Genomic DNA, 18,036 nt, shown 5'->3' on the forward strand with positions numbered 1-18,036 from the left:
CAAGTGTGTGCGTGTGTGTGCGCGCGCGCGCGCGCGCGCGCGCGCACACACACGCACGCACGCACACGCGCACACACACACACACACACACACACACACACACACACACACACACACACACACACACACACACACACACACACACACACACACACACACACACACACACACCTATTTGAAAATACAGAGCTTGTAGATCTTCCTTTTTTAACGCAAATCGTTTATAGAGTTCCCCCCTGGCGATAATATTTTTTAATGGGGATTTGACCAATATTTATTTGGGGTCCTTGACATGAAAATATTTAAGAACCACTAGGAACAACATTAGGAAGCAAGCCCAATAAGCAACCACGCTTTAGAAAAAAAGCCCACAAAAAAAACACAACCCGCAACTACCAATATTTACAAGTGACTTTACGGAAAAAAACAAGCCCAACGTTACTTATAATAAGCAGACTTGGCAACACCGGCTGCCACTTCAAATCCCATCCGCCACCCAGAGACCTCCTCAGAGGTTCTGCCTTCGCTCTTTACTCGCAGAATCCGGATTCAACTGGATTTCATGCATGGAATTCAAGTCAGATATCAAAATAAGACAAACGCTGCGAGAGCACAGCTGGAAGAAAAGATGAGTTCAATCTGTGGTTGATATAATGTCATTAAATGGTTGCCATCCACATGCCTTAGACTAGAGCAGTGGTTTTCAAGCTTTTTGTGCCCAGGCACACCAATGGACAAGTGAAAAATGTGAAGTGAGTGGTGCAACTCCGTGTGGGGGTTCCCGGGGGGGGGGGTTCCAGACCCACAGGAACGCACACAGGGTGCCGGTCCGGTTCCGGCGAGCCGCCCCGCATCCGAAACGGTTGAGAAATGACAGAGTTACCTTGTGCCGGTCCCTCTACTGTACTGTACTGTACTGTACTGTACTGTACTGTACCGGCACACCCGAAATAATCATATATACAGTTAATATGTGCGTGTGTGTTAGGTTGCGCACAGGTGGTGATAAAACAACCATGCTGTTTTCGTGCTCATACCCAGCCAGCCAGCTACCCACCCAGCCACCCACACACATAGCTCCGTAAGGGAGTGGTTGCACCACTCAAAAAATATATAAAAATCTGTGTTTTCTAGGGGAAGCTTTCACAAGAAAAAATATTAAGAAAAATGCTACATTTAAGTAGTTTGAACAAATATATTGCCATCAGTAGGCCTAATGCATCAGGTAATAAGAATGCACTATATTTTAGAAGTCTGCACCCAAAATCACACTTACTGTATAAGGTAAACCCAAGGGGCCAGTGAGGCGCTCCAACGTTGAAGCTCTGGGTCCTAGTGGTAAGAGGAAGGACTGCAGGCGGACCCGTGCACGGACACGTAGGACCATCACTCCCTACGTCACCCATACGTCACCCCGGACGTCAAATTTGAGGTCCGGAGGAGGTACTTCCGGCAGTCTTCCGGGTGCTTCAAAACGCCACTGAGCAACTTCATCGAAATGAATAGCTTGGGGGCGGGGCTAGTGCTCCAGTTTATATACTCTATGGGTAAACCCAACTGGAAACTTGTATTGCAATATCGCTATCGGTCGATTTGCCCTTGCAATTAATCGGTAATCAGATATCATTATAGGCCAATGGTTTTTGGTTGTCACAAAAAACAGGCACACTTGTGTCACGGCACAGAGCAGAGCACAGTTACGCCAGGGCTCCACCGGACGCGTTGAGTCTCCGTCGCGTGCGTCAAAAAACGCACCGGTTCAATTTTAATGCACGCGTCGCGTCTCCGTCAACGCAACGCAACGCGGGCAGTGGAGCCACCCTTCATTGATTAAAAAGGGAACATTCCCAGGCTGACGGTAACGGAGACGCGACGCTGACGCGCCCGGTGGAGCCCCGGTGTTGCAGTAGTACACCATTGCAATGCATTGCAGCTTGTAGATCTGTTTTTGCAAGCGACACCATTGTACTACGAAGTATGAAGGTGGTGTCACACTGGTGAGTTTTTTCGCTGTGTTTTGCCGGATCCAAAAGTAGTAGGCTATCACTAGCAGTCAGCCTGTCACCACTAGACCCCACTATAGACACCTGCGGAAAACGGATAAAATCAGCCCCCGGTCCGAAAAAAAACTTTATACAGACGAAATATTCAGCGGCAGTGTGGGCAGTGTTGACATAAATTGAGGTCGGGGTTTTTCTTTTTTACGAAATTTGCTTCGATGTTCGTCCGAAAAACGCACTATAGTGTGCAAACACCTTAAGTCAGGCTTAAGCCTCTCACTGAAACGTGGAGCATGGAGAATCAGGGATGAGTGGCCGTCATCAGATTTCCAATGAAACAGAGAATTCTTAGGAGGATTAGTGAGTCATCTCAAATTAGGAGTAGTGGGAATAAAGTCACAGAGAAGGTGTTCTGTGGGTTTATCTGGGCCTCTCTCTCACATCCCCTCTTCTCCTCCAAAAAGTCAAACAGAGGGACTACATTGGTAGATTCTTTCCTATAAGCTTGCTCTCACTGAGCCGTAATTATAAATAAAACCCAGAGTGAGATGTCCAACAGGTGTCCTATCCGCAATTCTGCATACTTGGTCCCTAATCGGAACTTTCGGACGATCCACACAGTTTATATCGTTTTCATTCTCCCCACTGATAGGTTGATCAATAACATATTAGGCATCTTAAAACCCTCTGCTTGCAGATGATTCATTTCCCTCCACTCTCAGGGGACAGTGCTGCCTCTGAGAGGACAGTCTCTTCATGTCCCTCCACTCTGAGGGGACAGTGCTGCCTCTGAGAGCACAGTCTCTTCATTTCCCTCCACTCTGAGGGGACAGTGCTGCCTCTGAGAGCACAGTCTCTTCATGTCCCTCCACTCTGAGGGGACAGTGCTGCCTCTGAGAGCACAGTCTCTTCATGTCCCTCCACTCTGAGGGGACAGTGCTGCCTCTGAGAGCACAGTCTCTTCATGTCCCTCCACTCTCAGGGGACAGTGCTGCCTCTGAGAGGACAGTCTCTTCATGTCCCTCCACTCTGAGGGGACAGTGCTGCCTCTGAGAGCACAGTCTCTTCATTTCCCTCCACTCTGAGGGGACAGTGCTGCCTCTGAGAGGACAGTCTCTTCATGTCCCTCCACTCTGAGGGGACAGTGTTGCCTCTGAGAGGACAGTCTCTTCATGTCCCTCCACTCTCAGGGGACAGTGCTGCCTCTGAGAGGACAGTCTCTTCATGTCCCTCCACTCTGAGGGGACAGTGTTGCCTCTGAGAGGACAGTCTCTTCATGTCCCTCCACTCTCAGGGGACAGTGCTGCCTCTGAGAGCACAGTCTCTTAATTTCCCTCCACTCTGAGAGGACAGTCTCTTCATGTCCCTCCACTCTCAGAGGACAGTGTTGCCTCTGAGAGGACAGTCTCTTCATGTCCCTCCACTCTGAGAGGACAGTGCTGCCTCTGAGAGGACAGTCTCTTCATTTCCCTCCACTCTCAGGGGACAGTGCTGCCTCTGAGAGCACAGTCTCTTCATGTCCCTCCACTCTGAGGGGACAGTGCTGCCTCTGAGAGCACAGTCTCTTCATTTCCCTCCACTCTGAGGGGACAGTGCTGCCTCTGAGAGGACAGTCTCTTCATGTCCCTCCACTCTGAGGGGACAGTGCTGCCTCTGAGAGGACAGTCTCTTCATTTCCCTCCACTCTGAGGGGACAGTGCTGCCTCTGAGAGGACAGTCTCTTCATTTCCCTTCACTCTGAGGGGACAGTGCTGCCTCTGAGAGCACAGTCTCTTCATGTCCCTCCACTCTGAGGGGACAGTGCTGCCTCTGAGAGGACAGTCTCTTCATTTCCCTCCACTCTGAGGGGACAGTGCTGCCTCTGAGGACAGTCTCTTCATTTCCCTCCACTCTCAGGGGACAGTGCTGCCTCTGAGAGCACAGTCTCTTCATTTCCCTCCACTCTGAGGGGACAGTGCTGCCTCTGAGAGGACAGTCTCTTCATTTCCCTCCACTCTCAGGGGACAGTGCTGCCTCTGAGAGGACAGTCTCTTCATGTCCCTCCACTCTGAGGGGACAGTGCTGCCTCTGAGAGGACAGTCTCTTCATGTCCCTCCACTCTGAGGGGACAGTGCTGCCTCTGAGAGGACAGTCTCTTCATGTCCCTCCACTCTGAGGGGACAGTGCTGCCTCTGAGAGCACAGTCTCTTCATGTCCCTCCACTCTGAGGGGACAGTGCTGCCTCTGAGAGCACAGTCTCTTCATGTCCCTCCACTCTGAGGGGACAGTGCTGCCTCTGAGAGGACAGTCTCTTCATGTCCCTCCACTCTGAGGGGACAGTGTTGCCTCTGAGAGGACAGTCTCTTCATGTCCCTCCACTCTGAGGGGACAGTCTCTTCATGTCCCTCCACTCTCAGGGGACAGTGCTGCCTCTGAGAGGACAGTCTCTTCATGTCCCTCCACTCTCAGGGGACAGTGCTGCCTCTGAGAGGACAGTCTCTTCATGTCCCTCCACTCTCAGGGGACAGTGCTGCCTCTGAGAGCACAGTCTCTTCATGTCCCTCCACTCTCAGGGGACAGTGCTGCCTCTGAGAGGACAGTCTCTTCATGTCCCTCCACTCTGAGGGGACAGTGCTGCCTCTGAGAGGACAGTCTCTTTATTTCCCTCCACTCTCAGGGGACAGTGCTGCCTCTGAGAGGACAGTCTCTTCATGTCCCTCCACTCTCAGGGGACAGTGCTGCCTCCTGAGAGGACAGTCTCTTCATGTCCCTCCACTCTCAGGGGACAGTGTCTCAGGGGACAGTGCTGCCTCTGAGAGCACAGTCTCTCGTCCTACAGCCAGTGGTGTCAAATAAAATAAAAAAATAGAAAAGAGAAAAAACAGAATTTTGACCTTTTTGGTCAAAATATGTAACAAACCAGAAACAGGATTGTGTCGACCGTTGTGCCAAACCATACAGATTTGGACAAAGTAACATTTAATTCAGACAAAACAAAAGTTACATAATGCAGCTTTAAGACTAGAATCCGAGTAATTCTCCCCCCACTGCCTAGAGCCCAGAGATCTAAAGGCCCGGCTCACCCAGGCAGCAGCGGTGGAATGATGCCCGGTGGAGCAGCGCCAAGCAGAGCTCCCAGGCAGCAGCCAGCCCCCCCTGTGTGCTGCAGCTGCGTGGGCCAAAAGCAGGCAAAGCACTGGCCCTCGGGTCTCTGAAGCTCTGTTTTCACAAGCAGTGCTCTTTATTAAGTCAGCATTTATTAATGTTTACTCTCTCCTCCATGTTTGTTTTCATCTCGTCCCGACCGTCATAGTAGGTGGGCGTGGGCGGGCAGTTAGGGGTGTGGCTAGAGGGTCAGGGGAGGAGGGGGTTAGGAGATGAGTTCCTTGAACAAATAGGAGAGGGCTGAACACGATACGTCGCCTTATCAACGTCCCACTGGCCAGCATAGTAAACAAGGTCATAATGATGTGTGGTTAGCAATAAACCTCATGGGCGCGCACGCACACACAGTCACACACACACACACACACACACACACACACACACACACACACACACACACACACACACACACACACACACACACACACACACACACACACACACACACACACACACACACACACACACACACACACACACACACACACACACACACACAGACAGACAGACACTTTTATGAATGCCATTTTTGAGTGGTGCAACCACTCCAAGGAACAGCAATGTCCGTGTTAACCGGTGTTTGTGTGTGACTCATGTGTGACTCATGAGTACCAGGGGGGGGGGGGGGGGAGGGGGGGAGTTGCACCACTCAGTTCACACGGGTGTGATTTTAATAATATTTTTGTGTTTTGCCATTTGTAACCACAAACCTAAAGCTGAAAATCTATCTATCTATAAGCTCGATACACATGTTGTGAGCTTATAGAGCTGCTATTTTCTTAACATGAAAACGTTTGAGAACCACTAGAATACAGCATGTACAAAATTAATCTGCGGCCAAATATATCAATTTGATATGGAAAAAGTTTGAGAACCACTGCTGAAATGTAATATGTAATGTAATGTAATGTAGGTATTGTTTACAGTCAGGCTTCAGATCCCCTCATTTGCTTCGTCAGGATGTTACCCTTGACAACGCACGGCTGCTAGGCATGCAGGCACCTGGGACTGGCATCTCCGAACAAGGCTGTTCTGTTAGTGCACCTCAACAACAACACACGCACGTGCACACACGCACGCACAAGCGTGCACACACACGCACACACACACACACACACACACACACACACACACACACACACACACACACACACACACACACACACACACACACACACACACACACACACGCACACACGCACACACACACACACACACGCACACACACACACACACACACACACACACACACACACACACACACACACACACTCGGAGCCCACCTACGTGCATCAACACTGTGGGTGGTATACAGCAATCAGCCAAAAGAGGAGGTGTGGCTGGAGAGCAGTGATAGAAGAAGTACTCTGATCTTTTTCGTTACAATTTTGTATATCAGCTATTTCCGAATATCCTAAGTAGTATAAAACAGGGCTTAATTGGTCAGAAATATTGTAATTTGTAACTTGTAAGTAGGGTAGAAATACAAACGGAAAAATGGAAATACTCAAGTCCAAGTACCTCAAACTGATGTTTATGTACTATCCACCACTCTGGGTGGTACACCAACCAGCCAAACGAGGTGTGACTGCAGTGTCCCTGAATGTCAGCAGGATCGGTATAGGTAAAGGAAATGCAGTAGTTTTAACAAGATACACAAGATAAGATATACACAAGCCACACAAGATAGGGCGGCTGTTGGTCACTTACTCCCGACTCAACTGGGCACCCAACTAACTGGCCATCCTCTTGGCTTCATTGGGATGCGCAGAGAGTACCAGTGTTGCCTGCCTGCCTGGACTCTGCGTCTGTTTTCCCACCAACTGATAAAGGAGAGGGGAAGTAAGTCTCCCATTGGCCTGGCTAGCGTGCAACCAATGTACGGTACAGTATGTGGTCTGGCTACCGACAGCAGCCTAGCCACAGTCAGTTCTCACTTGGTACTGGGCAAACAACGCCTCTACTTTCACTTGAAAATCACACCCGTGTGAAGTGAGTGGTGCAACTCCATGTGGGGGTCCACAGGAACGCACCCAGGGTGCCGGCCCGATTCTGGCGAGCCGCCCCGCGTCCGAAACGGTTGAGAAATGACAGAGTTACCGTGTGGGGGTCCCTCTACTGTACCCTCTACTGTACTGTACTGTACTGTCACTGTACTATACTGGCACACCCAAAATCACCATATATACAGTTGATATGTGTGTGTGTGTTTGTGTGTGTGTTAGGTTGCGCACAGGTGGTGAAAAACAACCATGCTGTTTTCGTGCTCAGACGCACCCAGCCAGCCACCCAGGCAGGCAGGCACCCACACACATACTCACTTAAGGAAGTGGTTGCACCACTTAAAAACTAGGACCATGAAGAAGACGAAGATGATCTTTCTGAGAGGCCTGAGTGGTAACCACTCAACCAACAACAGTGGTAACCTGAGAGTCTGAAAGTTGACCGCTTGAACCACAGGGTGTGCAAGCACAAGAGGGTACCAGGCTTTTATTGAAAGGAGGCATATAAGAGAGAGGCCTATATTTATATTTTTCAAACCGATCAGAATAAATAAAACCACATTTTGTGTGAGTTTGAAACCCAGTACAATGTACTGGGTTAATTTATTGAAACCAAGTACTGTATGAAATATCAAACAGTGCAATTACAGGTAGTCATTCACTGGTCATTTCCAGCAGAATCTCCGAGGGGGCACGCGCCGCTCTCGGACTCGTCCGGAAGACCACCAAACCATCCATACCTCAGAAGGAATAATCCGTCGCCCAACCTGAACCTGACGTTTCTGTGTTGACCAAGCTCATTGATGGCTCGTAGTGACATAATCTGTTATTCGGGTATTTTATGCTTAATATAGATTTGGGAAGTTAGATGGTGTGCAGATATCTTTCTGTACGGTTTAAGTGTCTTTTTTTTTATCCAGCACCCTTTTGCAATTTTCGGATGTGTGTGCACCACCTGGATTGCATCACATTCAGTACCACAGTCATGATGGCAGCAGTGACAGTTGGTAAGCCAGCAGCCTGCAGGAAGAGACAAGGGCAACCACAGGAGGAAGGGATGGTGGATTGCTCATCGTGTGGTTACTATTACGTATCGTTGTTTGTGCAACTGCTTTGAAAAGAGCAGATCTAGAAGATCACAATGTGTCGCATGACTCGCATTGCGATGCGTTATATGACCCTGTAGGCCTGTAGATCAGCTATTTTCAAATACCGGTAGTTCAAATATAAAATAAATAGGGTTAAAGTCGTTAAACTGTTCCTCATTTAGCTGAAAGCCACTTGGAACCCACTCAAGGACCCCTGAGGGTCCCCGAGCCCCAAACTCTGCGATAACTCAGGTTTGCACAAGGGTGAGCCAGAAAATAGCAGCCAGAAGAATGAGACTAGCAGGACACTGCCAAAGACCCCCAAGACGAGGACGTCCCACATTAACATATGTGGATGTACTCAAGAACGACGCAGGAGCGCAAAGCACCAACGAGCTGGCCAGATGTATGGAGAACCGGGATGACTGGACGCAACGATGGAGGGCTCGTCTGAGGACGACCTACTGTAGAGCACAAACCTTTTCAGGAATGACCCAGAACTACTGATCCATGCATGTCACAGCCACACACCTGAATTAGTCAGGATGGAGGTATTACATGTGCAATTACACACCCAGAAACAAAAAAGTTGTATTTTCATCATAGCCGATGGCGGCCATATTTGATGTGGCCATTGCGCCATTCGTGGCACTATGGCGAACGAGCACCTCGTTGATATTTCACGTCTAGGGACCCATTGACTCAGTTCAAGTGAGAAATTCCCCCAACACCAAATTGCGAGAAGGTCTACTCTACAGGCAGGTACAGGACTACCCTGTCCACAAGGGGTTTCGCCTTTATTTTATACATTTTATGGAGGGACAGACAGTAGGCTGACAGGAAATGGGGAGAGAGATGGGGGGAAGACATGCAGTAAAGGCCGTCGGGATCGGGAGTCGAACCCGCGGCACACTGCCAGACTGGATTACCAGCCAAGGTGCCTGGACCACTGAGCCATGGCCCAGGCCCCATTTACCATTTTTACACCAAAAAACATATTTCCATATTTTCCAACACAATACAGCACTTTGCCAAAAAGAACAGATCTAGGAGCTAACAACGCATCACATCACAAAACATACTTTACATTAGGCTTAACAGTCAGTACTCAATACTCACCACTGTAGAAGCGTATCATACAACTGAGGTCTGAATTGGCTGCCTCTCTCTGCACGCGTACAGGGTCCTCATAGCCCACCGCTGTCAGGTAGTCGTACACCATCTGAAGAGGACACTCACTACAGTCCAGCCTCCTACAACATGAAGGGAATAGTGATATCTGGTGATAATATTGTGATAATTTCCTTCCACTCTGTCTTAATCGTACACATAAACACGCACTTACAGGGCTATGGCTCATCTTTCATCAACTCAGCTACAAAGCTAATCTGTCATTCGAGCAGAATAGCAGAGTATCAGAGTCCAGCGTTTGAAGCCGAGAGTGAGAAATTAGGAGAGACGCATCATAAATCTCTTGAATGATTTGTAGTGGTGGGTGATTTTCAGCATCAACGGAACCACTACATTTTTGAGCGGTGCTAGCCGCTCAGGACAACTTTTTATGGCATGAATCCTCAGAAAGCTGTGTGTGTGTCCGGATCTTTGAAAACACATTTTAACATATTTAGAAAAGGCTTTTGGGGGTGAAATTCATGGGGGTGTTGTGAAACTTTTTCCAGTCAATAATTATATAAATTATATCAGCCCTGATGAAGACCGTATAGGTCGAAACATGTCAGTTCAATAAAGTTTTCCTCCTTTTAACATTAAGTGTGCCCGGATCTCCTCTTTGTTCTATATCGATGAGTTATCCCGATTGATCCCAGGAGCACCTTTTTACTATTTTTAAATTTTTTATACCTGCACACCTCCTGAGCACCTGGTTGCCTCCTTGCCTCTGCAATAATTATATAAAATTGAACTTTGATTTTACTGAAAAGGTCACACAGTAATAATTAGATTTTGATTATTTGATATAATAATAGACAAATAATGAAAAAAATTATAATAACGAACAAGAATGACACGCGTATCATTAACAGCCAGGTAAAACAAGCGTTCTCCGTTGTGCATCTGACCCTATTTTCTGCGGCGCTACAGACTCTGGGTTGAGACCATAGAGTTACCAGTAAGACGCCTAAGGGCGAGAAGCTGAAAGAACATAGCTTCTAAATACGACACAGTTGAGAAGCAGGAGTTAAACTATTAATCTGGTGTCAGTGAGGTCATTATGTGGCCGGCTCCATATATGCAGATCTAGGATGTCAAACCATGTATGGCTATCCAGGGTTTGATGAGGTCAGTGTTTGATCTTCATACATGGAGATCTAGGTGATGATAGTCAGCTCCACTATGGAGATCCATGTTTTGTACCAACTTTTGCAAGTGTGACTCACGTCGCGGCAACAACGCTGGTTATCATGAGACTGGCACAATATGGCCATGCATTGACATTCCCATATATGGGCTTAATATTGATGAAATCAGGGATCTCCATATATGGGCATAACAGGGATTGAATTAGGGCATCGGATATCACGTGATGTCAGAGAGAGAAGGATGAGGCTGGCAGGGCACTGCGTCAGGCACCCAGAACTTGAGGCAAGTAAATTGACTCTATGGGAGTCAGGGCAACCCAGGGCAAAGCCAGGAGGGGAAAGAAGCGTACCACCTATGTAGACGCGACAGCGACAGCTTGGCTGACAACACTGCAGAGCTCAAGAACCTGATGTTGGATAGGAATTTGTGGAGGGCAGCGATCCAGGAATCCCGAGTTGGTGTAGGCTAGACCTCACTCTCGCAGCAACTAATCACGTGATGTCACGAGGCATGACCATATATGGGGGCGTGACGGACCAACGGGAAATGCACGTGACGGACCAAAAGGATTTGGAGGTGGTGCCGTCGAGGATACTGTTGCAGTAGTCGATCCGGGATGTAATAAATGCGTGGATGATTGTTTTCGGCGGCAGGGGAAGTCAGAGAGGGACGGAGGCGGGCGACGTTCCTGAGGTGAAAGAAGGCAGTTTTGGTGATCTGGTTTATGTGGGGGAGGAATGAGAGTGTGGAGTCGAATGTGACACAGAGGTTGCGAATATGGGGGGAGAAGGTTGTAACAGTGGAGCCGTCGATGTTGAGGGTGAAGTTCTGGGTGGGGAACAAACAGACGCCAGCGTCCTCTCACATCCGGGACAATCTGTTTAATCTGTTTAGTCAGCTTCTTTTCAGTATAGTACAGTATATACTGCAAGGAATTATGTTAAACATGTTTCTTAGTGGTGTAGACTTAGCTTATAGCAAATATTAAAGAGATTATTTTAAGTACCTGAGTCAATCTAGCATACATAAATTCACAAAACTGTGCAAGTGAGTGTTGCAGTTCAACAGCATGGTTTGGGATGCATCATGCATATTTAATTTCATCTACTGGCAGACATTTTAAGCTTCAATGATTAACAGACATGAAACAATGTTGCAGGTTCTTATCACAAATACATAGAGTGATTGAAGTTCAAATGAGAGAGAGGGAGAGAAAGACAGAGATGGACTAAGATATAGTAGCAGCAGCAGCAGAGAATGTAGCCTAATAATGAGCTAAGCCTGCAGCTCTGAATGCATTATCTTAAAGTGCAAATAACATGCATTTTAAAACTGCTTTTAATATTTAATATCATATTGTCTATGTCCCTCAAAGTTATTTATAATGGTTTGAGCCTGAATCACCACTCCTTAACCAGTCCTTGTCATTTATTTCTGGACTTTGAAAGCAGTTTTAGCTGCAGTACCACAATGTCCTGAGGTGGTGGGGGTGCTGATATGCAGATTATTTAATATTTGAGTCATTATAATACTGATGCTAGATAAAACCAGGCTTGTTTCCATTCCATGCCATCTTGGAAAATCAACAATGGTGGACATTGTAAACAAAGTGGAAATGCAAATTTGGAAGTGAAGACTGACGAAGAGGAGGAATTATACAAAGTAGGGTGACATTGATGACATCACGATGAGGACAAAATCAGTTGAGCTGTTCCTGAGAGCAATTTCCATTAAAGCACCCATATGATATGAAAGCCTAATTGTTCAACATTGGTTATTTGTGGGGATAGAAAACGCATATGGGAGCCCCAAAAACACAAACATTTAATTTTATGTTATAGGTCCTTTAAGGGTGCTTCATGCACAATCAACTATCATGTGCTGCTCTTTCTGGTCGCAATCAGTTTGCGTTTGTGTCTGCCGAGGACGGTGGGCATAGAGTATAGCATATAGTCAGGGGTGAAGCGCGTAAATAATTAAAATAATGATGCTTATCATTGCTACGTAATTTGTTTGTGTAGCTTGACTCGCATGCACATTTTCTCCTAGCTCTCACAGCTAAACACAAATGAGGGATCATTGCAACGTTCAAAATATTAGAAATCAAACACAAAAATGTCAGCATCTGCAAGACATGGCATCATCTTCAAATCAGATTTAAATATAAATGTTGATCTGCGTGTCTGGGAATAACAGATATCTCTGTCTGTTCATTTATAATTAATATTAACTGCCATCTCTGTAACTATTTAATATGCTGCTTATTACTGCAGTCTTCACCTTCAAGGTCAGGGAACAGAGCTCCTAGTGAGTATTTGATAATGGCTGGTTTTGGCTGTTAAAACTGTTAATTACATGTAACCATTAGTTGATAAAGGTTGTTTTTTTTATCCGTTAAAAATTTCAATCCTCCAAATAATAATTTGAGAACCAATGCACTAGAGCAGTGGTTCCAAAACTTTTCAGCTCATGACCCAAAACAGAAATGAGATATTTGCCCAGGTCCCAAACTAGTGAATATAGCCCATCTACAAGCTCACAACGTGGCACTTTTTTCACTACTTCTTAAATATTTGTTCTAATGAAAAAGTTTGGAAATAATAATTAAAAACCAAAAAAAAACAATAACTTATGGGACCCATAACAATGTGTCCGCGACCCACAAATGGGTCCCAACCCACTGTTTGGGAAAGTGCACTAGAATAGAGCAGGGGTTCTCAACCTGGGCGTCGCCAAATTATTTGGGGGGGGGGGGGGGGTCCCCAGAATATTTAAAATGATTTTTATTTTTTTATTTTTTGCAACTGAATGGCTGGAAAATAGAAATTAGGAGTTTACATAGTACACATAGTACATGCATGAACTTTCCTTAATGATTATATGTGGTTTCAGTATTTAATTACGATGTATTTTCTCTATTATTAAGGTTATTGTAGCAGCCAATTTGTATTGGGGTGGGGAGGGGGGCGGGGCAGGGGTCGTGAGACATGGCCAACCCCTGGACTAGCACTTGAGCCTGTAGTAGCGTACTGTAGCTCACTGTGTTCAATATACCTAAGCAGATCGCCATGCAGCTGAATGTAGAGTGCCTCTCCATCCCTCTGGGCACACAGCTCCTCCACTGTGGTTCTGGTGGTGCAGAGCACCAGCTGGAGGTCTGCCTGAGGGGTAGAGGAGGAGGACGAGGCCTGGGGGGGGCCACCAGAGGCTGGGGGCTGAGGGTCCACCGCTCCCCCGTACAGACACACACAGCCACGTTGGGGATCTCCCTTAAGCCAGTCCCGCTCCCGCGACCCAAAGCGGGTCTTTCTGGTCACACAGCCCCGGCTTCCGTTCCTCTTCATGTTGCGCTGCAAATTATGGAGACACGATCATTCTAACAAGACGATCAGACGAACGGAGAAATAGACAGGGGTTCAGAAACATCTCATCTTGAGACTCAATGGATACATCGTCTCCTCAGCACCCAAACGTACAAAAAAGCCCTACTTCAAACATTGAAAAAGTAGTGTAGCACATTTCTAAGCCCATAATGCATCGCACGTGAGCGATAGATTTGGAATTTCTGTATTCCATGTGTTTTTGAACAAACAAACATTGAATGCCATTGACAATGAATGGCCAGTTTTGAGTGTTTGTGTAAGACACAAACATTGAAGACGAAGGTGAGGATGCAAATTGTGATTGGCCGGAATGAGATGATGTATGCTGATGTACAGTACGATGATAAGACCGCACCTCACTTCACACTGGTGTGATTTATATTTATGCATTTGTTTTAATAATTCTCTCTCCCGCCCGACATACACGTGGGGGCATCCGTGCACCCAACTAGTGGAGCTTGAAAGTCTGGAAGTGGAGCTCCGCTCCAGTAGGCTCCACCTTCAGCAGCACACCCCTGATTAGGAAGGTTTAACCCTTAGGTTGGGGTGAAGGGGTTGGTGGAGGCACTGTTGCCCTGATGGCTCAATAATCTACTGTCATTTTACATAATGTAGATTTTAAATAGCAAAAAGTTCTGAATGACACATCAGTGACTTTGGCCAAACCCATACAGATGGTTGGGCCGGCTGTGGCAGACAGGCGTGTTGGCTCACATTGGAAACCCCCACCACACGCACGCACGCACGCACGCACGCACACACAGCTAATCAGAGATAGATCATTAAAGAATGCCAATCATCACTGACGTGACAGGGTGGAATTTTGGCATTTCATGTCTCATGCACTTGGGAATAAAACAATTACATCAAATATACATTATATTAGTGGTTCTCAAAGTGGGGCCCATGGGACCCCCAGAGGTCCTTGAATGCAGCTAGGGGTTCTCCAGCTAAATTAGTTTATATAGCATCAAAATCAGTGTAACCCTATTTGACAATCTGAGCTGGCTTTTCTAAAATAGCTGATCAACAAGCTCACTCGCCTAGTTGAAGGTAGCTATAGACTATATTATCGAAATATTTTGAACATTAATAATAATATATAATTATCAACAATTTTGAACATGACTTAACAACACATATATTATCTATGGCTTCCCCAGTGTACCTGGTTTTAGTAGGCTACACATCATTTCAAATGGGGGTCCTTGCTTTGACAAATCAATTTTGGGGAGTCTCTGCCATGAAAGTGTTTGAGAACCACTGTATTCTAGCCTATATATAGGCTATGTATTATGTTATATAGAATAACCTGCCTTTAGTACGCGGATTCCCGTTGCAGCAGCACCGGCAGCAGCAGCAGCACCACGGGCTGCCCCTCCCGGAGCGTTGCTCCGTCCGCCGCGACCTGCCGTCTGATTCAATCCGTCCTGGTGAAGCACCGGCTCCGGCTGGCTGTCGGTGCAAGCCCCCTTGTCACCGCCGACATCACCACCACCGCCGCCGCCGCCGCCTCCCTTTTTCACGTCCATTCGGCTGTTGGAGACCACCATGCCCGCTGTGTTCTGCTCGTCCTCCATCGCCATGGATGCTGCCTATTTTAAACTACTAACAGCCACAATTGCGTGTCGTCGTGACACACCACCACCGCGACTGATGAATTCCAATAGACGCAGCTGGAAAATGTCATTGTGTTTCGGTGCAGCGACGCCATAACGAAGAGTGCATATATATCTGAGCCTACTGTCATATAGGCTTAGAGTACAGAGCTGATCAATAAACATTGAAGGGGCAGGGACTGTAGAGCTAATCAATAAACATTAAAGGGGCAGGGTTGGACTTGGACTTGTGCTTATTCATTGGGCACTGCCCATTTCAGGGGGAGAGGCCTGTTTTGGAATATTATTCAACCTCCAGTTTATAAATTGTCATTGTTGTGCTTTTGTTATATACTATTGTACATTCTCATGGAAGGTGAAATTATACCTTTGTGGTTGAAGTGAACTATCATTCTAATGTAATTTTATTTTTTTAATCCTAATCCCAATTAAAATGTTAAAATGAGTTTCATAACGTGGGGTTATGCTACTTGATATATATTCAAATACATTTAAGTGCCCTACAGACTACAGACTCAGTCTATTTCTTAGGTAGAACCGTGGAAGCATACTAGACTAGGCATATATGCCTACTGTACATAATTTTGCTGAACTTTTAGATTCCCATCGACTACTTCTAAAAATCCCAAAGATACTTTCAAGGGCATCCCTCTAGGTTGAGTATATTCCTAGTTACAATTTAGGCATTTAGCAGTTTTATTATAATGCAAGAAAACTCTTGATAAATATGAACATAGCATTTATATCACATGTGATACCATCTGTCCGAATGGAGCACGACACCCAATGTACACAAGAAGAAACCAGTAGAATGTGTTTGACTTTTTTATTTTTTATTCTCTTGATCATTTTCTCCAACCCAAAGACAAGAATACACAGCATAAATTGAAAATATCCCATTTAATAGTTTACAGCCTCTCATCTTTACCACTATCATTTATATTTTCAGTCCAGACATTCACTTTGAAGACATGGACCACTGATTCAGTTCAACATGTCAACTTGACTGGGAAAAAAAGTCAACTCCTGTAAGGCCCTCACAAATACCTATTTGTAATTGTTGTACAGTCATGGTGGTGGCTCTGGGAATTACATAGATTTTTATTTCAAAAGTACAATGGATGTTGTTGTTTTTATTAGACTGGGGAATTGGACATGGTGGCCTGTTACCTGCTCTTCCAAAGCCTTGCCACACTAAGACAAAACAAAATATCTCAAAATTACTTGTGTGCTAAACCACTGAAAAGAAAGAGGAAAAAAGGTGCTCTTTAAATGAATCACTGTCAGCTCCAACCAATCAAGATGGTGCGGTGGATTTACTAATTTTATGTTTTCTTGTATTTGAAAATAAATTGTGATTATGTCAAGAGTAGAAATTAAATTATTTACATCAGTTCTCACATGCAGCTCAGAAGCCGAGTTGAAATTGCAGCCAAAATTGTCATGTCCTACCATGTTAAAAGTGAAGACATGTCCACACACTTACCATCCCACTCAGACAATGTATATTTACATGGACACACACACACACACACACACACACACACACACACACACACACACACACACACACACACACACACACACACACACACACACACACACACACACACACTTCAAAAGCTGATCACACAGAGGGATATTTGTCTCCATGTCTGTTCTTCTTTATCATGTTCTTTTTCATTGATACAATTAGAAATGAATTTGGTCACTGTATTGTTAACATAACAGTTGATCAATTACGATTATTATGAACACAGTGATGGTGGAAGGTACAGTACAAACGAAATGAAACACAAAAAACCTAAAATATTCAAGACAAGGCCTTATGAAACTTTCCTGCCAGCCTTCTATTTCAAACATCTCCCTCTTGTGGAAAATGGTGTGTAGCACAGGTTCATCTCCCCCCAGGGAAAGGTAAAAGATAGCACTGCAATAATTTATATCAAAGGTCCTCTTCAAAACCAAATGTACCCCTCTGAACATCAGCAGACAGCTGTGGGGCTACGTTATCACATGCATGCGTCTGTTCTGACTGCATGCGTCTGTTCTGACTGCCATGTGGGTTTGAATAAGTCTGTTCTGACTGCCATGTGGGTTTGAATAAGTCTGTTCTGACTGCCATGTGGGTTTGAATAGATCTGTTCTGACTGCCATGTGGGTTTGAATACATCTGTTCTGACTGCCATGTGTCTGTTCTGACTGCCATGTGTCTGTTCTGACTGCCATGTGTCTGTTCTGACTGCCATGTGGGTTTGAATAAGTCTGTTCTGACTGCCATGTGGGTTTGAATGAATCTGTTCTGACTGCCATGTGGGTTTGAATGAATCTGTTCTGACTGCCATGTGGGTTTGAATAAGTCTGTTCTGACTGCCATGTGGGTTTGAATAAATCTGTTCTGACTGCCATGTGGGTTTGAATAAATCTGTTCCAACTGCCATGTGGGTTTGAATAAATAGGAGAAAGATGTTTCCTGTACT

At 45.9% G+C, this 18,036-nt stretch overlaps 1 protein-coding gene and 1 long non-coding RNA gene across 2 annotated transcripts in view; one reads left to right on the forward strand and one right to left on the reverse strand.

Moving 5' to 3' along the window:
- The window catches only part of LOC306920850 (PH domain leucine-rich repeat-containing protein phosphatase 2-like), a 93,387-nt gene extending 78,113 nt beyond the window's left edge, over positions 1-15,274 (reverse strand). The window contains exons 1-3 of the mRNA XM_079497786.1: positions 15,254-15,274; positions 13,609-13,904; positions 9,355-9,488 (exon numbers count right to left, since the gene is read on the reverse strand). Coding sequence (XP_079353912.1) covers positions 9,355-9,488; positions 13,609-13,898 — 424 coding nt within the window. The 5' untranslated portion in view covers positions 13,899-13,904; positions 15,254-15,274. The remainder of the gene's footprint in view (positions 1-9,354; positions 9,489-13,608; positions 13,905-15,253) is intronic.
- A 1,103-nt stretch (positions 15,275-16,377) lies between these two features.
- Positions 16,378-18,036, forward strand: LOC306920096. Its single transcript, XR_013789614.1, has 3 exons — positions 16,378-17,580; positions 17,696-17,731; positions 18,016-18,036. It is a non-coding gene; the product is annotated as an uncharacterized lncRNA (long non-coding RNA).

The sequence above is a fragment of the Electrona antarctica genome, assembly GCF_951216825.1.
Source record: "Electrona antarctica genome assembly, chromosome: 3".
In the NCBI taxonomy this organism is placed as follows: Eukaryota; Metazoa; Chordata; class Actinopteri; order Myctophiformes; family Myctophidae; genus Electrona; species Electrona antarctica.